Here is a 23,674-nt window from a genome sequence, read left to right on the forward strand (position 1 = left end):
CAGTAGGAAATTGTGCCTGTATATTGTGATAGCATACACATGATTAATTTGGTAAAGAACTCAGTATACTATTCCTAAACTAAATACATTAATGTGTGTCATCACTTTATTTGATAGATGCTAAAAGAATGCGGTACTACTCTTGAAAATATTCACACCAGTGAAAATCCAATAAATTTGTTAACTGACGTGGTTCCTGTAGAGAAGTTCAAGTTTTCTTTGACTTCTCTGGGCTTGACAAAGATGGAATGAAGACGGAGTATGCACATGAAGTAATGACAGATATATAAAAAAATTTAGAGATGATGATAGCAACTTGAAATGGTGAAGATGTAAGATTAAAGATATGGTGGTGATTATTGATCAGGGTGCCTTCAATCTGATGCAAATACGGATATTTCAATCAATCGACAATAGCTTCAATCAAATCAAGAAAATACTGAAGTTTCTAGTTTGGACTCTAGAAAGTTTTAGACATGTTTGTTTGATCAAATATCAGGGCTCGATCGATCGAGATAATTAAAAAAATAAAATAAAATTAGTTTGCTCTTTGGATACTTTTTAGCGTGTTCGATTCGATTGAAAATGAAATGTCAATCGATCAATGGTTCAATCGACGATCCGCATCGGTTTTGTGTAAGTACGTGGTTTTATTTCTAATTCTGTATACGAGTTATATAAATAGTGTTTATACGAGATTAGGGTTATCTTTGCGAGTGCAATATGTGAGAGGTGGAGAGATCTAGGGTTTTGAAGGAGGAATTCACTCGTAAAAGAGAGGGTTTTAAATATGTAAGTTGTCCATATCTTATAATTTTTTGTTCACAATGAATTCGTTATCGCTTGGTGTTGTGGTTTTATCCCTAAATGGCTTTTTCCATGTAAAATTTGTGTTCTTTGTGATTGATCAAAAATTTCCTTTCTATAATGTTGCGTGTTTGATTTGTTCTAATGTTGTTTCTACACCCAACATGTGGTGGCTCTGCACAACATATTCTTGTCTAGAAAAGACATGGGATATTGGAGTACTCGAATGATTACATCATAATGGGGTTGGCATTGATGTGCATGAACTGAGTGAGAATGTCGATCTGCAGAAATAATATTGGGTCAAGAAATGGTCGAGTGTATGTATTGTTTAACAAGATGCGGAGGAATTTGAAAGAATAATGCCAAAATCATCAATCAAAGGAAAATTATGTTCTATAGGAAAAATAACAAACTAGGTGTTAAGATGTACACACTTTAAGAATATCCAGGGTATATTTGCTTTAACTGAAAAATGGAAAAAATAAAAAATAAAAAATGAATATATTGAACTCGTATCTTTTCTCTGATTAGTGCATTAGTATATCACATAGTTTTCATATTGCACTTCATTACGCACAGGTGCACACCTCTCACTCACATAGGTGCACATGCGTGTGGACGCAGTCACGTGCGGGAGCGGTCTTGCATGCACTAACTCGAAGTGATAAACCCCATCTCGACCGAAATCGGATTGCGGACTGAGTAACTCAGTACCCTTTTATCGTACTGAGTAAACTCTTTTGGCGTACCGTGAATGCACGTGGTTTATCCACGCCGTTCATTCGTTTTTCCAGATCATTTTAGGGGTTCGACCCAAGGATTGCGTATTGAGTAACTCAGTACCCTCTTAGTTATCGTACTAAGTAAACTCTTTTGGGCCTACCGTGAATGCATGTGGTTTATCCACGCCATCCATTCGTTTTTCCTGATCATTTTAGGGTTTATACAAAGTTCAAGTGGACCATACCACAAGAAAAAGAGGAAGTATTGATTTCTACCGTTGAAAACTTTCTAAGGTCTCCAGTGATGTTTATTTGTCATCCAACCCGTTTATAAGAGCAGACAGACATGTATAAAGGGAAAACACAAATATCAGCTTCATCTAAAACTTCAGTTGCCCCCAAGAATTTTTCAATGGTAGATGTTCAATTCACACTGTTTCCAGTGGTGTGGTTCAATTGAGGTTTTGATATGCTCCATTTTTGGGATGTAGTACCAAAATTATGTGGTAAAAAAGATGGATGGAGAGGATACAATGCATGAATGACAGTGTGGCCCACAGAGTTTACTCAGTACGCAATCCGCTTCCCGACCGACCTTTTCTCTATAAGAGAGGAGTCGGTCACCCTTCCTTTCACCAAAGCAACACAAGTGCTAAGACCGCAATCATGTCGTCGTCCCTCTCATTTCTTGCAACCACAGCCTCTCCCTTCCATCACCACCATTCCCGCCACTCTCGAAAAGCTTCTCGGGCACCCACTTACTTTTCTCCCTCAGCCTCTGGCGCTGGTACTAATGCTACTAATGCTAGTGCATATGATAATGGTGGCGGCGAAGAATCCATTCTGAAGTTGGACAGAAGAAACGTTCTCCTTGGAACGTTCGGAGGTCTGTATGGTGCTGCCGCCCTCGGCCGCGAGAATACAGCCGTCGCTTCTCCGGTTGTACCACCGGACCTATCCAAGTGCAAAACCGCCAATGCTGGATCAGAAACCAAACCTATATGGGTGGAGTGTTGCCCGCCTTACACCGACAACAGCAAGATCGTCGATTACAAGTTCCCGACATCTTCCACGCCACTGCGCACTCGGAAACCCGCACACCTGTTGGATGATGATGACCTGGCCAAGTACAAGGAAGCCTATAAACTCATGAGAGCGCTCGATCCAAACGACCCATGGAGCTTGGAGCAGCAGGCCAAGGTGCACTGCCAGTACTGCAATGAAGCGTACGACCAGCTGGGGTACGACGTCCCGGTGCAAGTCCACTTCAACTGGATATTCCTGCCGTGGCACCGCTACTACATTCACTTCCATGAGAGGATCCTCGGGAAGCTGATCGGTGACGAGAAATTCGCCCTCCCATTCTGGAACTGGGACTCGCCGGACGGAATGACGATCCCGACCTCTTTTAAAGATACGACGTCCTCGCTCTACGATGAAAAGCGCAACCCGGCTAACCTACCGAAGGTGCTGGACTACCAATACAGCCTCACAAACTATGAGAATCCGTACACCGACGATGAACTGAAGACGAAGAACCTGTATCAAATGAACAAGACATTTCGGGAGTCTCTGCCGCTGCCGGAGCTGTTCTTAGGAGATCCGGTCAGGGCAGGCGAGGAGGCCTCCATAGGAAAGACGATGGGGCGGATTGAGTCGATACATAACGCGGCGCACCAGTTTGTGGGATTGCCCGATTCACCGTACCGGGACATGGGCAACTTCTACTCGGCGGGTTACGACCCGCTTTTCTACTGCCACCATTCGAACGTGGACAGGATGTGGCACATCTACAGGCAGAAGCGAGGAAATAAAGTCGACTTCAACGATAAAGACTGGCTCAACTCATCCTTCATCTTCTACGACGAGAACAAACAGTTGGTCAAAGTCAAGGTAAAAATGTGCAACTCTCCTCCTCTCTCTCCCGTGAAGTCTATATTTGAAAACTGGAAAAAAAAAAAAAAAAAAACCGCCGACTCGGCTCGAAATTACCAGATTGAGTCATGACTCGTTCAAGACACAGTTGGCTCCTGTCCAACTAGTTGTATGTGTCATTCATGCATCGACTAACAGATGATAGTTGGCTCCTGTCCAACTAGTTGTATGTGACATTCATGCATCGACTAACAGATGATTGCAACAGGTAGAAGACTGTCTCAATCCGCAGAAACTCCGGTACACCTATGAAGACGTGGAACTTCCATGGGCTGACAGCAGCATCAAGAAAAAGCAGAAGGCCAAGGCCAAACCCAGATCCAGAGTCTCGTTGGTCCAGGTATCCGAGTTCGGACCCGACCCAAGACCTCTGGATTCGACCATCCGGGCCCTTGTGCAGAGGCCCAAGAAGTCCCGAACCAAAAGCGAGAAAGAGGATGAGGTGGAGGTCCTCTTCATCGACGGCATAGAGATCGCCCACAATGGCCCCGTCAACTTTGAGGTGTACGTGGCAGTGCCTTACGGAGGGGATTTTGTGGGACCCGACCTAGGAGAGTCCGCGGGGAGCTTTGTGAAACTGCCACACTCCCACATTCGTAAAAAGGGTGATGCGGAGAAAAAGAAATATAGCATGAAGTTGGGGATATCTAGCCTGTTGGAAGATATTGATGCTGAAGGAGCGGAGAAGTTGGTCGTGAGCTTGGTCCCAAAAGACGGGGAAGTCAACATTGGTGGGATCCACATCGATCTTATCAAGACCGATTGGACGGCTTAAATTAATAAGAGTACTTGCGACCGATAGTGGAAGTGGGGCCCACCATCTCACTCCCACTTCCCTTTGATTGTTATCATTATGATAAGATTCAAGGTTATGTTAGAGAGTTTAATTTAAAGGTTCCTGGACTCGGGTGACTCGGACTGACTCGTTCGGTTCTGACTTGGCTGAGCATCAGGCGCAGTCGCCCTTTATTTTCAATCATGAACCGTGGCGCCGAACAGGATTGAACTTGACTGAGTTCAAGCTGATTTGGATGAATCGACAATCCATGGTTGATATAACTCTGCTTTTACTAGTGTCATGTAAGTGTGTATGGGATCACAGGGATGTGCCCACAGTAAGATATGTAAGCTGTCGTTTCTGTTTACGGTTATGAATAATAAATATTGGAAGAGTCTGTGTGCCGTGTGTTTCTGCCCACAGAAAGCAGAAGGGTTAATGCATGATCAGGGGAAATTATAAAAGAAAAATGCTTACTCCCCAACTGGCTGGATGATAAGTTATACGGTCCACCTGGTTCATAACTTCTAAAATACAACTATGGTCTGCCCAATGAGTGGCAGAGGATGATTTTCACATAAAGTGGACCACACACATGGAAAACGCCTACGGTGACCCAAACGAGGCATTATTTGTCTTGACAGGTGAATTGCGCATGATCAATTTTTGCTCCAATTTTAGCTTAATGGGAACCGTTGCTGGTTTTTGTCTTTCAGGGTTCACTTTCATGAGGCGGATTGGAGCGTTAGAATCTTCCAAACATTGTGGTTTTTGAGCCATGGCTAGCTCACTGTTGGACATATGAGACGGATGGTTTAGTAACCATATATCCTATCCTTGTGTGGAACATTTCCCTTCTAAAGATAATTTGTATAAATGGCAAATGCAATGCACCTGAACCACCTGGTCGACAGTTCATGTGTCCCACACTTCCATTTTAAAAGATGCTTGCATACGTTTCCCATCCATTTTTTATTCACTGTTGAAATTTCACTAAAACTTGTTTTGGACCGCTCATAATGTCCATATCATTTCTTTTCAAATGCAGTTACTACTGTTGCAATGGGTTAAGTGCATATTATAGGCTTGATTGGTCACCCACATCAACCAAGAACTCAGATGGTCAATCCAATGGTTCGGCATCACACCAAGAACTACATAATCCCCAGCATAAGTTGGATGGTTTAAAAGCACAGCAGAATGCTTACACATCAAGTATGCCAATGAAAGATGGAAGAAGATTACCCTTCTTTGTACATGTCATGACATCTTGAAGTCCATGAAATATGACATGTTGTGCAGGTTGTGCTGCCAGTGGTTTTAATCCTCTCCTATAAAAGTATGGAATGTGTAAACACGATATTTATCTTTTCCAACCTTCTTTAATGCCTATATATAGAGGTGAAAATAAAATGTTAAGGGCACATCACCAACTTATAAGAAGCTATTACTATGCCACACTTGTGTCATTTATCTCCTTAACGTCGTGGTTAACCCACACCACATGCACGGCAGCAGCACTCTGTTCGTGATGCATCCTACAACAACGCCCCAAATTGTATTTTTTTATTTTTGTTTTTGTTTTTTGTTTTTTATTTTTTTTGCTTTAATTCTGTCCCAAAGTACAGGAGAGTGTAAAGTACGAATCTATATATTTTTGATTCCGCGGTCAATTAAAGTTAGTTTTGTTTGCATTTGCGCAATAAAGAGCCTCCTAATTAAAACCCACTTGCAATTTTCTTTATTTCTAGCAATAAAAGTTTAGATGAAATGTCCCATAGGCCATAACTCAGTCTGAGCTGCTAAACTGGCAGGCAATAAATGCATAAAATATTAGAAATTTGAATAATTTTTGACAAATGGTCCATGTTCAGCATACAAGTGTAGCCGTGTGAATGATAAGAATGTTATACACTTTGGGCCATAGCATCTTCATGGTTTGTCCCGGTTGATGAGCCGTTTGGATCTATCATACATGTGCCAGTATGGGACGTGCGAGTCATGAGCACACGTGCAAACAGATTCCTATTCGCGCTTTGTTTGTGTGTGCAGAGTGAATTGAATTATGCCAGTATGTGGTGCAAGGAAATCCATTCTCAGTTTGACTGGCATGAATTTTAGTTTGCCCTATTCTCAGTTTGCATGCTATGATATTTTGATCATTTGTAATGTTGAATTTATTATATAGAGTTGTGCAAATTAAGCTATTTAAGTCACGAGTATAATTAGGATTTTGATATTATCATGATTATGAGTGTTCTCTTAAATGATAGGAATTTTCGCAAGGTGAGAGGGGTTTCCAACACTTATAAGAGTTTTAATTAGAAGGGTTTTCTCAAGGGGTTATATGTTGCAAAGGGAGATCGAATATATTTATAATCGAAGAATATGAGTTTATAAACTCTAAAGTTTTGATTATAATGAATTTTAATAGCTTTGGACTATAGTTTTTTCCTGCAAATATTTTTCACGTAAAATATCACTGTATTCTGTGTGATTGTTTTATTGGCTATCTATTTTATTATTATTGTTTGATCTTCATTGTACTTGTTTTCACAAAGCGTGAAAATTGATGATGGTATTAGATTCGAATTTCTAATATCTAGGGTTGATGCGGGTTTGTTAGGAGTTTGAATCCCAACAAAGTGGTATTGAAGAGTAAGTCCAAGGACGATCAAGAATTCAATCAAGATGTCATGATCAAAATTTGATATACAAAAATTTGATGAGAAGAATAATGAGAAATTTACCATTGTAGACCCTACCTTTTATCAAGCGTTTTTTAATGAAATATATGAAACTTAACTTACCTACTTAGACTTGCACGTACAAATAGTGAATTTGAGGATGAAAATATCCTTAGTCTTTAAAGTAGACATATGGCTATGGATTATAACCGTAGCCATAGATACTATAAGCTGGTCTATGATGATTTGGCGGTCTATGGCTACGGATTATAACCATAAGCATAGGTACCTTGGGCTAGTCTAATAGCCTCCCCCCACTCCTTTATATATTTTCTTTTGTTTTTTTGTTTTTCTTTTCTTCACACACACTTGTCCATTTTCCTTTATATATTTTCTTTTGTTTTTTTGTTTTTCTTTTCTTCACACACACTTGTCCATTTATTTTGATGGCTCATTTTAAGGCATGCTTTGAAAAATGAAGTAGATCCAAACCTTAGGTGGACCACACCACAAGAAACAATGGTGTGATTGAATACCCACCATTAACAACATCTTGTGGGCCACTAGAATTTTTATTTGCAATTTATCTTGTCGATAAGGTTAGAAAGAAATTGAGCTAGGAAAACATGAAATTGAGGGGGCAAACTGGAAATTGAGCGGGGCAAATATGAAATTCAGCGAGCCAAACTTGAAATTGAGCGGGGCAAACATGAAATTGAGCGGGGTAAACATGAAATTGAGCGGGGCAAACTAGAAATTGAGCAAGGCAAACTAGAAATTGAGCGGGGCAAACATGAAATTCAGCGGGGAAAACTGAAAATTGAGCGGGGCAAACATGAAATTCAGCGGGCAAACTAGAAATTGAGCGAGGCAAACATGAAATTGAGCGGGGGAAACTGAAAATTGAGAGGGCCAAACTAGATATTGAACGGGGCGAACTTGAAATTGAGCGAGAGAAACATGAAATTCAACGGGGCAAACTAGAAATTCAGTGGGCCAAACTGAAATTCGAGCGGGCAAACATGAAATTAAGCGGGGCAAATATAAAATTCAGCAGAGCAAACATGAAATTCAGCGGGGGAAACTGAAAATTGAGCGGGGCAAACATGAAATTGAGTGGGCCAAACTAGAAATTGAGCGGGCCAAACATAAAATTGAGCAGGGGAAACTGGAAATTGAGAGGGCCAAATTAGAAATTGAACGGGGCAAACATGAAATACCTCTGCTCTTCAAAACACATGCCTTTCTCACCCCATTTCAAAGAAAAACACTCGTAAGCAAGTTTTTCTTCCCATTTTCCTTACTAAAACTCTGTTTATCATCTACATATTATCATTCCACATTTGCCATTTTCCATCTTGGCTAGGGTTACGTGAAATCCTCTAAACTGGTTGCAGCTGTAATATTTGAAAAGGTTCAAAATATTCCCTCACCCCAAAGCACCCTTCCTCAACTTGCATTTGACCGGTACTACGGTTATTGAAGGTATGGATCTTTAAAAATAAGACTAGTGGGGTAGTTACTCCCCTTTATTGTATTGAACGACAGTACAATGACAATTCACTGACTACTGTGAAATTCAACTAGGTTTAGTCGATTTTATGCATTGATCGTTCAAATTCATGTGAAACTCGCTCAATTTCATTTGAAGCTCACTCAATTTCATGTTAGGGCTCACTCAATTTCATGCTAGGATCACTTAATTTAGTGTTTGCCCAGCTCAATTTCATGTTTGCCCAGCTCAATTTCATGCTAGGCTCACTCTATTTAATGTTTGCCCAGCTCAATTTTATGCTAGGCTCGCTCTATTTTCAGTTTGCCCTGCTGAATTTCATGTTTACCCCGCTTAATTTTTAGTTTGTCAAGCTCAATTTCTAGTTTGCACTGAATTTCATGTTTGCCCCGCTGAATTTCTAGTTTGCCTTGCTCAATTTCATGTTTACCCTGCTGAATTTCCAATTTCCTCCGCTGAATTTCATGTTTGCCCCCACTGAATTTCTAGTTTGCCCCGCTCAATTTCATGTTTGCCCAGCTTTTCATGTTTACCCCGCTCAATTTCTAGTTTGCCCCGCTCAATTTCATGTTTGTCCAGCTCAATATCATGTTTGCCCCACTCAATTTTCAGTTTGCCCCGCTCAATTTCTAGTTTACCCCGCTCCATTTCATGTTTAACCTGCTCAATTTCTAGGTTGCCTTGCTCATTTTTCCAGTTTGCCCCACTCAATGTTATGATAGATAGCCTCGCTTAATTTAATAAAATACCATATGAAATCATTCGTACCTTTGAAGGCCTAATCTATATAAGCTCAGGTTGTTTACTTAAAATTTTAACGCGTTGCTTACTCTTTATTTCCTTAAGCTTTGTATCATTCTTGTCTATAAGGGAAAAGCGAGGTCTCGATCCTTTATTATTTAATTGATAGACGGTGTCTGATGCTCCAAACGGCTTGGAAGAAGGGCTTTGAGTAAGGGCTTGAGAGAAGAAGCAATGTAAAGTGGAGATGAAAAGGGAAACATATGAACCAAGGAAGTAGAAATAAAAATAGTAAACACAGAACATGAAGCGTTTTTTAAAAAATAGGCCCCGTTCGAGATTATCGACTGATCCTCGATATATTGAGATTTGAATCTCGATATTATCGAGGCTCAATCGATTTATCAACAAAATATGGATTTTTTTTTTTTTTTTTTTGCATTGGCTGCTGGATGATTTTGGCTATCAACTTCGATATTATTGATCAATGCTCGATATTATCGAATTACTGTGTTCGATAATATCGAGAGGGCGTCGATATATGTCAATATGAGCTTCTACAACAACATCACTGGACCAAATTAATAAGTCATCGATAATATCGATCATTGCTCGATATTATCGATGACTTATGCTCGATAATATCTATGATAGCTCAATAATATCGATGACCAAAATTTTCGATTATTCATCAATTTTTCAAGTTTTGTTGCTGGACAATTTTGGCATCATCTTTGAAATTATCGAACCATGGTCAATAATATCAAGATGTATATTTCGATAATATCGATGTATGGTTGATATATGTCGATATGAGTTTCGAGACCTTGGTTTACTGGAGAAAATGACTTAAGTCATCGATAATATCAATGGTAGGTTGATAATATCAAGAACTTGTGTCGATATTATCGATGGGTGCTCGATATTATCGAGGAGCACTTTTTACTTTTTTTTTTGTTACAACTAGTCTCTCCTTTCATGCGATCGGACTTAAGCTTCCTAACGTTGGATCTAGGTCAAACTAAATTTTCGGTCCAATCGGATTTACATATCGACCACGGAGGACCAGTTTTAGTTCGACGGTCATCGGTACTCGATCAGGGCCACAAGTACACTGACATTTATTGGAAAATTTTCTTAATTCAAGGGTGTAATTGGGTCAGATTCCAACGGTCTGAATCCTTAGATTTAGTCTGCAAGTGAACGACTTAATTCAATTAAGTTTCAATTCATTTTCTAAAGATATTCGCATTTCTCACACACTTCGCTCCGGCTCAAGTTGTGCGTTTCTGGATACTATCTGGACTTGATTTTCAATGTGGTTGTTAAGTCCAGTAATGCAGTCATAACCGTATAGTTTTTGAGGTAATCGGACTTTCGACGTGCGGTCCAGGTTCGATACGAAGCTTCGATGCGCTCCCAAGAGCAATTGGATTTTGAGATGGATCCTAAGCTTTTAGGCAATGTAGCATTAGCGATCCTATAAATTTTGGGTTATACAGATCGTATTTAAAGTGATTAGTGCTAATTTCACAGATAACCTAGTTTAGCACTAGTTAATTCTCGTCTAATTTTTAAAGGATTTGGTCTTTAGTGATTTTTGCCTGAGGTGGTACTCGGGTCTTTGTACGAATTTTTTCGAGACGTTACACAAACATGAAAATCAGCGAGGCAAACTTGAATTTCTGCGAGGCAAACATGAAGTTGAGTGGGGCAAACATTAAATTCAGCTGGGCAAACTGAAAATTGAGTGGTGGAAACTAGAAAATCTACGGGGCAAACATGAAATTGAGCGGGGCAAAATTAACAGATAATTTCATGGCTTGAGCCCCAAAATCTAAATATATTCAATGTTCAAATGGACTATATCACATAAAAATTTTGAATTGAACTTCTACTGTTGAAAATTTCTTAGGGGCCACAGAAGTTTTGGGTCAAGCTTATAATTGTGTTTTCTATTAATCCATGTCTGTATGATCTTATGAACAGTTTTAATAACAAATAAACATCACTGCTGGGCCTACTATGGTTTCAACGGTGGAAATCATTATCCCCACTTTTTCCTGTGGTAAACGGATGGACGGCGTGGATATACTACATACATTCAAGGTAGGCCCGACTGAGTTTACTCAGTACGATAGGAGCGTACCGAGTAACTCAGTACACAATCCAATTTCGCTTGCTACTCCCCACAATGATGTTTTACTTGTAATCCATCATGTTCATCGGATGATGTATACATAGATGAACCAACAACTCAGATGCAAGCTTCATCTAACATGTAATATATTAAAATACCTGTGGTGCGTGCTTTCTTCACTGGACCGACCATTTTCAAAAAGATGACAAAATGCTGATGTATGGAGAGGATGCAATCCAATGCTGATAAGGAAGGGGGCCACAGAAGATGGGTTTTTTGTCATTCTTACTGGAAACAAAGTGAGGAAAGGGGGTGAAAGAAATGACAGTGAAAGCAACCGCAGTGAAAAGGAGGGGTATTTTCATCCTACAAATGGTTGTCCATACGTGCAAGTCTAGGTTGGTAAGTTAAGTTTCATTTTTTTCATTAAAACCACGGGATAAAAGGTGGGGTCCACAGTGGTATATTTCTCAAGAACAATTTTAGTTTTGGCAGCGGAATGTCAATGACATTCTAGATAAGGCATACTACTAAAAACTCAATCAAAGCCGATGGTCGTGTGGTAGTTTTCCCGACGGCTAAAAGCCATCAGCCAATCACAATAAGCCTCTTAAGACTCATAAGACTTACATTGATGATTTAATGTATATCCATGCCATCCATCCATTTTTTTCAGCCCATTTTAGGATATGGTCCCAAAAATTAGGCAGATCCAAAATTATATCCACCACAATATAAGAAACAGTGGAGATTGAATGCTCACTGTTGTTGCAAAAATCTGACTCACCCTCACCGAGCTTTGAGCTTGCACAGGAGAAGGACGAAGGAAACCCTGGTTAGGACATGAGACCCTCCGATGCCAAAGTCAGGCTAGGAATCCGGGTCTTAAGTTGTGGATGGGTTTCGGGTGAGAGATTTTACGTACCTGTTCTTGTAGGTGAGTCCTTTACTTATACTAGTTGGTCACAATGAACGTGTCCATCAATCTCGGCACGATCTCTGCCATTAGGTGAGAACTGTGCATGCGCTGAATGCCGTCAATTATTCTATAAACGTGACGCAATCTGTTAATGCCATCGTGTGTTACTGGATTAAGTCTGGCTCAATCTCAGTTGATCGTCTGGATGAGCCGAGCCCAATTATCACTAATTAGGATCGGATCACATCCGATCGATTGTAGACAAATATGCCCCGATCACTTGCAATTGGTTAGGAATAGATATTCCGAACCCATATCTCGTTGCTGGTTGGTCCTACATAACTCTGTGGTCTCGCCTGATGAAGTATCTGATGTGGCTGCTCTTCTGGTCGAGCCGACCTCGAATGGAGCTCGGTAGAACCATCCGATTATGTGGCCGAGCCGAGCTGGCTATAATTATAATCAGCTCATAATCTCCCATGACACTCACCATTAAAAGTTTATCGGGAGACAAGTTTTGGATCGATCTGATAGTTGTGATTTCCGTTCATCCAAGTCTACGTAACCTTTATGAACGGATTAGATGAGAAATAGCTAATACGGTGCGCCATCAAAAGATTTTAATGGTAAGCATCATTGTCCAGCAGGTAAATAATACAGTCACCGCTGCTTCCTATGGTACGGTGACTGAAGATTTCCGGAACCAAATTGGTATAATTTACAGAAGAAGACGACCCGAAAGCATCACCAGAGATACAAAATGTTCTAAAGAGGAAAAAAATCCTCACAAAAATCAAAGATCTGATCTTCCTAAAACATTCTAGTTTTTAAGCTAATACTCAGTTTTTTTTTTTCTTTTTGAGGATTCGAGATGAGAGAGGGAATCGTTTGAGTCTAGCAGCAAGCAAGAGAGTTAGCTGGAATCGCTCCCTTTCTACCAGGTTTTACACCTATATTTTTCACTAATTTTGATTATTTTTAGGTAATCGATCTTTCCACCCCTCCAATAATTTTCTCCTTTCATATTTAATAGCAGATTTCTTGTTGTTTATTAGAATGAGCTTATTCTACAACGTAAGGCCCACCTTATGGTTGGATCCACCTGATTGTTGGTTCATATGCTCATAACAGTTTGATGCACTTGTCGGATGGGTTGGATGTCATAAACACACCAAGTGGGCCCCAAAATACTTAACTCTGTCACTTCTTCTTCTTCTTCTTCTTTCTTTCTTTCTTTCTTTTCTTTCTTCTTCTTCTTCTTCTTCTTCTTTTTTTTTTTTTTTTTTTTTTCAATTATAGAAAAATGATAGACACTCACCAAAAAGTGTGTTTATAGGTCTGAGTCATTGTTTGGTAAATCAGAATTCTTCTGGAAATTTGCAGTATCTGCTGTAAACTTGCTTATTTCTTCTAGTAATTCACCCATAGTGGACTTGTTACTCATGTTATATTGTTTGCATGCCTATTTTTGATTTTAGAGCTAAGTCGGTTTTATGTTTGTTGGACAAGATAGTAGGCAACATTTGATTGGTGGGCTTCCAATCTAACTAGGTGCGATTTGCATTTGGGGCAGAGCAGAAATGGAACCCGCAATAAGTGGGCATCTACTTTCCTGCTTTTCCCACCCCAAATCACGAGTGGGTATGTACAGGAAGGTCCCGAACATACCTCACTGGTGTTTTGGCACAAGTAATTCTAGTATTAAAATAAATTAATCTCATCCTAAAGTGCCCCTAGTTGTTTTGTATTCTATTCAGTTATTTTCTCATGCCAATGGAAAGACTGAAGAGTTATGGAATTGCTGGAGTATTATCGTACAGGCCGTTGAATACTGTCTACTATATCACGACATTTCTCTTGGTTTGGTTAGTGGATAATAGAACTTCTTTTTCATTAAGTGTTTTTGTTTGAAATAGAAAATTGAGTTCTCAGATTATGTTTTTCGGGTTTGTGTTTGCCGTGTCATAGTTTTGTTAGCTTGATGCTGTGTTTCTCCATACTATTTACATGGTTAAATGCCACTGCTTTTTATATGAATTGCATGCATTCCATTTTAGGACATATGGATGGTTACCCGGTCTCTCTAACTGGTTAAATGCCACCTTGATCTAATTTATTTGGACATGAAAACTTATCTCAGTGTTGGCCATGTAGATCTTGTGAACCTAGTCAGCTAGATGGCTAATAATAATGAGGAAGTCCTGCACATTATCAGTATTCTGTACATCTGGGTCCCACAATTCAATTGATCCATATCTATTGTTCTCATGATGCCTCAATAGATGATGAGGTAAGCCCCAAAAATATCCAAGATTGATAGGTACTAACTCTTTGATATTTGGACAACTTTCTGCTCAGTGTGGACCTTTGCCATATTTTCCTCTCAACTCTTTGTTAAGTTATTGGATAGAATCAGAAGTTCAAGCATATCAACAGTCAGGACCACCGAATGATGGCTTCCATGTGTACACAATCCTGTACATGTGGTTTCTGTAATATCATGAACATTTGGGGGCCAATCCGGCGTGGGCTGATGTGCGGACCATATGCTTCCTCCATAATAAATAAGATTGAAGGTTATGAGTCAGGCAAAAGAAGAAATTGAAAATAGGTTGCAAGGTATAAATCATCATCATCATCATAGCCTTGTAACAGTCATTTGGAGCGAGCTTACAAATCCCGCTTCACCAATTATGAGAATTGATTGGCAAAACAGGATTCGTTGAACAATATCATCATTTCAATCTGCTAGGAATGTTGTGTAATCTCTAGAGGAATAGGTGTTGAATAATCTTGTATGGAAAGCCATTATTGTTCGACCAATACTTTTTTCCTATTAAATATCAGGACTTGAAAATCAGGCATTATGCGACACTTGGGACAAAAGGGTATAGTGTTTTGAATAGCAAATAATGTGGATTGCAGTGTTCACCCCTATGAACCGTGAAGCATCTATATTTTTAATTAAATTGATAGGAAAAGTAGGCAAATATTAAAATAAAGAAAAATTAGCAATAAGTTATAAAAAAAATTCTAGAAAAAAATGCTTGATTTTCTAGTAAAACCACATTCAAGACAAAGTAGCAAAAGCTAAACCGACATATGTTAAAGCCAAAATCAATCACACAAACTAGTTTCTAAACCTACTTTAGGTTATTTCTTAATGAAAGACAACAAAAGATTAAAAATATAGTCTCAAACTCTTAACAGGGCACTTGCAAAAGAGCCAAAAGAGAGTTCAGTGTCACAGGTCTTGACTAATGTAATAGTTGTCAAGCCGCTTCACATATAGACTTAAGGCCTGTTTGGGAGATGCCTCAAAATGCATGATTCTAATGCATAATTATTAACTAGAATGAGATTAATTTATTTTGAGGCATCTACCAAACAGGCCTTTAGACTCTAGATTTCATTTTCCTCATCTATAAACTTATATTTGCAAGTTATAAAGGTAATAATTTTTGTATAATTAAAAAGTCAAACTTGAAAAAGCATCATCAAGCTAGGATGACATGATGTCACCAGGTAGTTCTCGTTCATGCCAGTGTCCTTCACATATCTCTAATCATGCATACAAAAGCATCATCAAGCTTGCATTTGTTTTTGTGTATGGTTCTTTATTTTTGGCCGGTTCCAATTAGGACAGTCAACACCATATTTTGTCTTAAAACTTCCTTATTTGTGCTTGTAACATGCTCCAACAATTTTGAAGAATTTTATCTGGATGGTCTTTTAGATATTTGCACTACATGTCTCACGTGCTCTCTGTGGCTGTGTATAACCACTATAAAAGGATCTACCATGCATCCTTGAACAGGTTAGTTCTTATCAGCCTGCCGTTAATTCCTTGAGTTGTCAAACATTTGTAAACTGTTGATATATGTGTTTTCTGGTGTTGTTATATGCTGATATGTGGTGATTCAAATCCCAGGTCTGGGGCAGAATCGGGGAATCCTGAGGCAGAAATTGATGACAATGATTCTGTGGAGCTAGAGAAAAGCAATGTACTCTTGATGGGTCCAACCAGCTCTGGTATGGCCTTTCTTTTATAATTTCAGCTATTTATTGTGGCATGTGAGGAAAATGTTGTATCTACTGAATTTAATTTTCTATATTTCATTACATGTTCTGTTAGTGTGAAACTAATTTAATGAATTTGTCCCTTAGATGTGTTGATTCTGTTGAGGCTGCTTCTGACATACATATTGTAAATGTTGACTGCAAGAACAGGGAAGACATTACTGGCGAAAACATTAGCTCGTTTTGTGAACTTTTGTCATGCAGATGCAACACATTGACACATGCATTTTGTCAAGTGGTTAATGGTCACAATTTTCACTCACGAGGACCTTCATATCTTGTTATGTTGTAGAGCATTTTAATATTTTTCAGACCTCTGGAGTGTTGTATGACTATCACATGTCATAGAAACCAATGTAAATGTCCATCTGCCCATCACCGAAAAGAGCACAAAGTCAGTTGAAAAGAAACAACGTCACCACATCAGAATTACTGTGAAAGTAGATTTTGAACATATATTAATATTTTTCTTGCTTATTGCACAAAAGGAGAAAGAAGAGTTTTGTATCACAATGGAATTTTTTCTTTTCCTTCTCTAGATCTGTTACAGCAAAATGCTGGAAGACATCAAAGAGGAATGATAGAAAAGAGCAGGAAATTCTGTCATCTGTTTTAGGAAAAGGGTATCTTGATAATTTCTGAAAGTAATAAATAAGGGGAAAAATGCTAATATTCTAACAAATTGTTGTTTTAATGAAGAGAAACATTTGAGGAATTGAGAATTGCAAAATATTAATTGTATTGGTTGATAGGTGCATGCCTTATGACATGGTATGAAACTTGGGTCTATGTTTGTCACGACCGTAAATCTAGTGTTGGTAATCCATGATTACTATACACTAAATTTGGTTGACAGCCTCCGTAGAACTCCGATTTTGGGACTTCCAACTATCACATGATAAGTCCCGTAAGCGGGGCTCCACAAGGAGGATTTCTGAAAATAAAGATGACAAACATGTATCATTTCTCAAAATTTCATCATATTCAACATATGTTACTGTGTACAACTAAGCACATCAAGGCAAAGCCAAAACATAAACCATATCATATTTACTATACCTGATGTACATATTCAGGGTATTACTAAAAAATATATACACTGATATGTACAAAACAAAAAGGACAATTGGAGTCTATAGCCTCTACTTCTGCAGCTCCCTACTCTCACCTGTAAAAAAAAAAAAATAGAAAGGAAAGCTTGAGCTGCTAAGCCTCGTGAGTGCGTGTGTGCAGTGAAAATGCATGTTTCATGTCATGCTCATATAATGCACAGGCCTGCAGACCGATAACAATAAAATAAAGATACAATGCATTATGCCACTTTTTCTGTTCCAAATAATGTTTATATACAGAGGTGGGACTTCTACCCACATGTAACATATATACTCTTTCAACGTTTTTACAACTTTCCACAATTTTCAATTGGATCACCAAGGTCTGAAATAGAGGTGGGACTCGCATATGATTACTACCCACTTGTATAGACTTTTCCACCGTGGTCAACTACAGAGGTGGAAGTACATAGTTCACGGGCCGAACTAGTCTAATGCACTTGTGTTGAACCTCACTATTTGCCTAACAGCGAGAAGTCATAAGTCGCCTGGCAAAACGATAGCGGACAATTTACAAGCTCGTCATACACAACCTATCTTTGTTTGCCCATAAGTAGGTCAGGTCAAACCTCTCAACCAATCGACACGCGTTGGTGGGAGTCGCTGCCTACTTTGGTATTTTGGCATTTCAGCGCTTTGTTCTTCCACCCGGTCTAGGCATTGGTTGCTCCCAATGGTACCAATTGGGGTTTAGGGACTTTCACCCACGGACCCTCTAATCATGTCCTGTTGATATAGATATGCACATGTATATTTTGAGAAAATATATTCAAATGACCTTGATGTTTTTAAACTCCTTGGAATATGTTAGTTCAAATTACTTAAATAACATTGTTGTATTGGTACCATAAGCTTACACTTTTCAAAAACATCACAAAACACCTCTCAAACATAAACATAAACATAAAAATATAAAAACACTCTTTCAATATCCCATTTCCAACACTCTCTTTCTTGTTGAGTGTGAAGTTGAGAAGAAGAAGAAGAAGAAAAGGAAATAGAAGCTGAGCTTGATAACCAATCCTCTGATAGTTACAGGTGAGTGCATAGATTAGGAGCACGCATATATGTACGTTGGGGTTTTCTTGAAAACCCTATTGCTGAATTTTCTAATTTCGGAATAGGTTATTGCTGGATTTTCTGTTTTAGGGTTAGGTTATTGCTGGATTTTCATCTAGGGTTAGGTGATTGCTAGATTTTGTTTTAGGGTTAGGTTATTGCTGGATTTTCTGCTTTAGGGTTAGGTTATTGCTGGATTTTCGTGTAGGGTTAGGTGATTGTTGAATTTTCTAATTTAAGGTTAGGTTATTGCTGGATTTTCTGATTTAGGATTAGGTGATTACTGAATTTACTAATCTAGGGTTAGGTTGGCTAATAGAGATGATTTAGTTTTGTTTAAATTCATACATATTGCCATCGGTTTCTCTCTGTCCCTTGCAAAGTCCGCTCGCTACCTGTTTAACAAAATGTTTAAAAGAATTATCCTTCCTCCTTTTGATGTAGCTAATTCTTGAGAAAAAGCATGCTTGTGGCATGAAGTCTTATAGCGAAATGAATCTCGGATTGGAGTTAGATTGGCCAAGTCATGTGCATATCATATGCATGGTTCATAGTTGATGTATCATTGTATGATTGAGAGTGAATGATTCATATCATGGTATGGTGATCATAGTGGGTTGTGTTGCGACAAACGATGTGTCTATGATTAGTATGTGAACCGTCTAAATACAGGATGCATTACATGAGACTCCTATGAGAAACTCCGTAACTTGACTACGGACACAACGGTTAGGCTCTCGGACCTAACGGATTTTGAAAACTCGATGGTGGGGCTCCGCCAGATAAAATAAAGACATAATTGTCATTTCTTAGATTGTTTAATTTTAAGTCCGTATCTTAAAATTCGGACATCGGGTTGAAATACGGCTTACAGATCAATAATAGAACAACATTGTGGTCAAGTCAAAACATTCTCGGGGCTAATGGACTTACAGCCAACTGCTATCTAGTGTGCGAACCATATTTCGGGGCCTCGGGTCTTATAATGTTACTTGGAGATTGATGCATGTTGGTGTTGGACATCGCAACCATGTTAAACTAGAGAACATGCCCAAAATTTTCACTGATGGGTGTCCCATAGCCTAATGCTACATGTATTTGGAAGGACAAATGAGTTAAATTGCAGAATTTCAATTGAATCAAGAGGAAAAAAAAAAAAAATCTTTCCATATTTACCATATATGCAAAAATAGGCCTTGTAAAGCACGTATGTTTCTCTCATGTCCAACTCGAAAGTAACGTAAATGCATTTGGAGTAGAGACTCTCAATATGAATGGGAAGGACACTGATTTGTTTATTTCCATTTTGTTAGATTAGAAAATGCAGTTCAATTCAATATTGCATCCAAACACACCCATACAAATAGTTCATTGACATTCCATTTGTGGTCTGCACATCTTTTATGCTAACAATGCAGATATAACTGGTATGTATAGGAAGCTGGCGTCAAAGTTGATCTGTTGGGGGATCTAGATATAGAGTCGGAAAGAAAATTGGGGCAGCTTGTTCTAGAGAAGTAAACTCTCTCTCTCTCTCTCTCTCTCTCTCTCTCTCTCTCTCTCTCTCTTTTTGGTAATATCCATTTAAAATAAATAAATAAATAAAGCAATGATAATCATATTTGCGTAAGCTGAAGAGCTGATTTTTACTTATCAACATAGGTAGGATACCGAGTTCTATATACTTCACCGCTATCCATTGGCTGTCAGGCCATTTTACACCATGCCATGTTATGATGACCCAGCTTACACTCTTTCATGCCTCACTTACAAAAGGTGGTGAGACGTATCTTATTTCAGTTTTTACAACATTGCATAGCTGACATACAATTCCAACTTCATCCAATTTGTATTCATGTTGGCATGACCACCTGTCACCTTTACATGTACTCTTCCTGAACACATCAGAGGCAACTATGCAGCGAGGTATTTCAACACGGTATCTTTTGGGATGGAAAATTAGTAAACATAATCAGATGGGGTCCACCTTGTACATGCCTTGGTCAAAAAATATGGCCATTCTACTGATCAAGTGGGCCACAATGTATTAAGTTGTGTATCAAGTTGATTCTTACATAATTACTAAGCTAGCATCATCTACTCCAAATACTATTTAGCATGTACAATGAAAATAAAATTACTTGGATTTCTTTTCTCATCAATATATCTGTATTCTCATTATCTTATAAATTATAGCCAAAAAAAAGAAGGAAAGAAAAGTAAGAGAGGAAAACTATGTTTACCATCTTATCATATCTTATCAACTGTAGTCCCACTTATGTAATTTGTTGTCACATTAAATAACATGCTCATTAACCTTTCCAGGGCCCATACCTGCAAAATATAAGAACTCACCTACAAAGGGTGCTGGGAGATGACAGTGTTCTAGATGTCAGGTTTGAGGAGTTGGATGAAAGCAGACGCGCTTCTCATAATGGTTGGTATCATCGTATTGCAAAAGAAGGTATTCCTGTGGGTTTGTACTGTTATCATTTTTTTTTTTGGTAAGTCACATTGTTCTGTTCTGTTGTATCAGCTAGGCGGAATAACAATATGATACAAGGCATATCAGACCATATCACCTTGATATCTTGCATAAAAAAATGCAGGAAAATATCAGAAAGAAAAAGAAAATATCCAAAAGGAAAGGGAAAACAGGAAGAACATGAATCTTTCAGTTTATTATTATTATTATTATTATTTTATGCATTTGTGTATCAGACCATTCCTTGGTAATAATGATGTTTGTTGGCCTGACCTTTTGGAATTTTACACACCCAAAACTGGATGGATGAAGATGCTTCAGCATGCAAGAGCTTGAAGGCATTTCAATATAGGATAGCTTCCTTAAGGGTGTTTTTTGGTACATAGAAATCTTGGCCATTACTATGGAAATGTGAGCTTATGTTGTTTGGAAATTCAATTTTCCGTGGAAATTTAGTTCCAATTACAAGTCTCTTTGATGGAAGATGCCACTTTTTTCCACATTGTAGGAGTTGGAATGTGTGTTTCCTTGGTAACAAACGAAAGCTTCTTTCCATTACTTTACCATCTCCATTCCTCCATTCTAAGAGCTACTTCCCTCAACGAAAATCCTGATGGAGATCCAAATGAACATGGGTTCTCCATCAATTACAATGACTGAATACAAATGCATAACCATTACAACACCCTTTCTTTAGAGACCAGCTTTTGCATGCTTTCACAGTCCTCTACCTTGACAGGAATGCCCCACCCACACTTTGTGGCGCTATTGAATCGTGTTAGGAACCGGGAGCTTCCCAACAAATCCTTTTTTTTTTTTTTTAACATTGTTAGACCATCTAATCATTTTTTTAGTAAGGGAAATGTTGGTAATGTTTTCTTAGGAGAAAAGGAAATTAACGTTGTATTCTCTTTGTTGTTTACTGTTAACTTGTTTTGGCTTTTCTTGAAGGTGAGGAGATCATTTCAGGAGCACAGTGTGTACACGATCCTGAGTTTTTGGCAACTTGTGCAGTGACATGTGGTATTGATTTAAAGACAATATCAACATGCATTGATTCTTTCCGATATGATTTTTTCACTCTTGGTGAAAAAAACCATAAGAACATAAGACCAATTCCAGCAATCAATGCATTTATGAAGGTCATCATCCAAACCTCTACCACCTTGTTAAGTATAGAAATCTTGATATATATATATTTTTAAAGTTTATTGATTTACTTTGATTTTATCTTTCCTCTCATCTCATCCTTGATTTTTTTGGAGACTAAATCTAAATCTTATTTTAGGTAATTCATTGAAAACTCGGAGGGATTTCGAAGCTTAGCATTCAACTAAATTAATCATTTCAGGTGGTTTAATCCAAACTACCCAAAGTTTATTTCTTGATCAAACTTTGGTTTATACATTAGTTTGAATGTAATCATTATCTTCACTAAGAAAGTGAGAATTAATTAGCTTACGGTTTTAAAGATTTACCTCATATGATTTATGAGATTTTGGATATATATTTTTTATTAGCATAAATTTAATTTTTGTATCAATGTTCTTTCGAAGATTGCTTTTAGATGAAGTTTGTGATCCGTCATGGCCAGGTGCCAACATGGGAATGGGTATCATATATGCAATCATTTTTTTTTTTTTTTGGAAATACAGATTTTATATGTTTGGAATTTGGATGCTAGATCTGATTTTAATTTCAATTATGATTTCTTTATTTTCTTTTGTTTTGACTCATCTTTTCAGATAGGTTGGTTGGTTTCGGGCTTTTGAGAACATGTTTCTGAAATGGGTATTAAGCTAGTTTTGGATGTGCACTGATTAGGCAATCCACTTGTATTTTTATTTAATGAGAAACGCCGACGGCTAAAACTGTTGATGAATGGCTTTCTAGCCGTGCAACGCCAATGGCTTAGGCTGTCGATGTTAGCTGTTGGAAACACCAAGGGCTTTAAACTATCGGCAAGCAATGCCAACACCCCCTTTCCCGACAAACCTTTCGATAGCTAAAAGCTATTGGATAAGGTCAATGTCGACCATCGGCGTTGCCTTGTTTTTTGGTAGTAGTTGGGGACCAAACCGAAGAAGATGTCGGATGATGACTTGAGCGATCTTAGGGAGAAGGTTGTGAGTACCATCTGTTTATGTTTATCGAACAAGGTCATGTACAACGTTTTGGATGAGTAATCTTCCCGAGAGATGTGGAGAAAGACCTATATGTGTCGAAGTCTCAAAATGAATAAGGGATAATTTTTTAGTGAGTTTGAAGCCATAGTGTATCCAAATACTTTCTAACACTTCTACGCTCTCACATAGAGATCCAAGTCATCTTACATGTAATTAATCACTCTTATGAGCATCACAAGCTCCTTATGAAAATGATATTATTTTCTTGCATTCTTTAGATTATAGACACCAATTTAATAGGTAAATTTTGTCTTTTAAACCTCTAAAATGCCCATTTAAGTGAATCTCCATTTCGAAACTAAGCCTTTAGTTGTAGAAGATTCATCCAAACCACTCTCATTACCTTGATAGTCTTATTGGAACGTCAAGTGAAAGATAGCCGATTCAAGGAAGTGGAAGAAAATTGGTTTAAAAAATTGGGGGAACATAAGATAAGCTGGTTGAAGCATAAGAGAGCACCGATCAATCATCTCAAGCAATCCGTATCAACGGGGTTCAATTTGACAA

The 23,674-nt window shown here is 38.3% G+C and overlaps 2 protein-coding genes across 4 annotated transcripts; both read left to right on the top strand.

The window, feature by feature from the left end:
• The first annotated feature begins 2,159 nt into the window (after window positions 1-2,159).
• LOC131242218 (polyphenol oxidase, chloroplastic-like) lies at window positions 2,160-4,637 on the top strand. Its single transcript, XM_058240733.1, has 2 exons — window positions 2,160-3,425; window positions 3,676-4,637. Exons 1-2 carry the CDS (start codon window positions 2,199-2,201, stop codon window positions 4,240-4,242), a joined length of 1,794 nt encoding a protein of 597 aa, XP_058096716.1. The 5' UTR covers window positions 2,160-2,198; the 3' UTR covers window positions 4,243-4,637.
• An 8,273-nt stretch (window positions 4,638-12,910) lies between these two features.
• LOC131242219 (CLP protease regulatory subunit CLPX1, mitochondrial-like) lies at window positions 12,911-21,896 on the top strand. Of its 3 annotated transcripts, XR_009169540.1 has the most exons (7): window positions 12,911-13,186; window positions 13,759-13,900; window positions 14,003-16,062; window positions 16,177-16,277; window positions 19,934-20,013; window positions 20,159-20,272; window positions 20,822-21,896. XR_009169540.1 is itself a non-coding variant. In XM_058240734.1 (6 exons), coding segments are annotated over exons 1-5 (282 nt in total). In that variant the 5' UTR covers window positions 12,911-13,005; the 3' UTR covers window positions 19,954-20,013; window positions 20,822-21,887. The 3 variants fall into 3 exon arrangements, 1 of the variants encoding a protein (XP_058096717.1); XR_009169539.1 differs by lacking the exon at window positions 13,759-13,900 and having other exon boundaries at window positions 20,822-21,895; XM_058240734.1 differs by lacking the exons at window positions 13,759-13,900; window positions 20,159-20,272 and having other exon boundaries at window positions 12,911-13,007; window positions 13,109-13,186; window positions 15,982-16,062; window positions 20,822-21,887.
• The last annotated feature ends 1,778 nt before the right edge of the window (window positions 21,897-23,674 follow it).

Source organism: Magnolia sinica, chromosome 4 (assembly GCF_029962835.1).
Source record: "Magnolia sinica isolate HGM2019 chromosome 4, MsV1, whole genome shotgun sequence".
Taxonomy (NCBI): domain Eukaryota; kingdom Viridiplantae; phylum Streptophyta; class Magnoliopsida; order Magnoliales; family Magnoliaceae; genus Magnolia; species Magnolia sinica.

Coding starts and splice junctions, on each gene's coding strand:
- LOC131242218 (XM_058240733.1), top strand. CDS start 2,199: ATGTCGTCGTCCCTCTCATTTCTTGCAACCACAGCCTCTCCCTTCCAT. Junction 3,426..3,675: donor AACAGTTGGTCAAAGTCAAG/GTAAAAATGTGC, acceptor TGATTGCAACAG/GTAGAAGACTGTCTCAATCC.
- LOC131242219 (XM_058240734.1), top strand. Junction 13,187..15,981: donor AATCGCTCCCTTTCTACCAG/GTTTTACACCTA, acceptor ATGGTCTTTTAG/ATATTTGCACTACATGTCTC. Junction 16,063..16,176: donor TACCATGCATCCTTGAACAG/GTTAGTTCTTAT, acceptor TTCAAATCCCAG/GTCTGGGGCAGAATCGGGGA.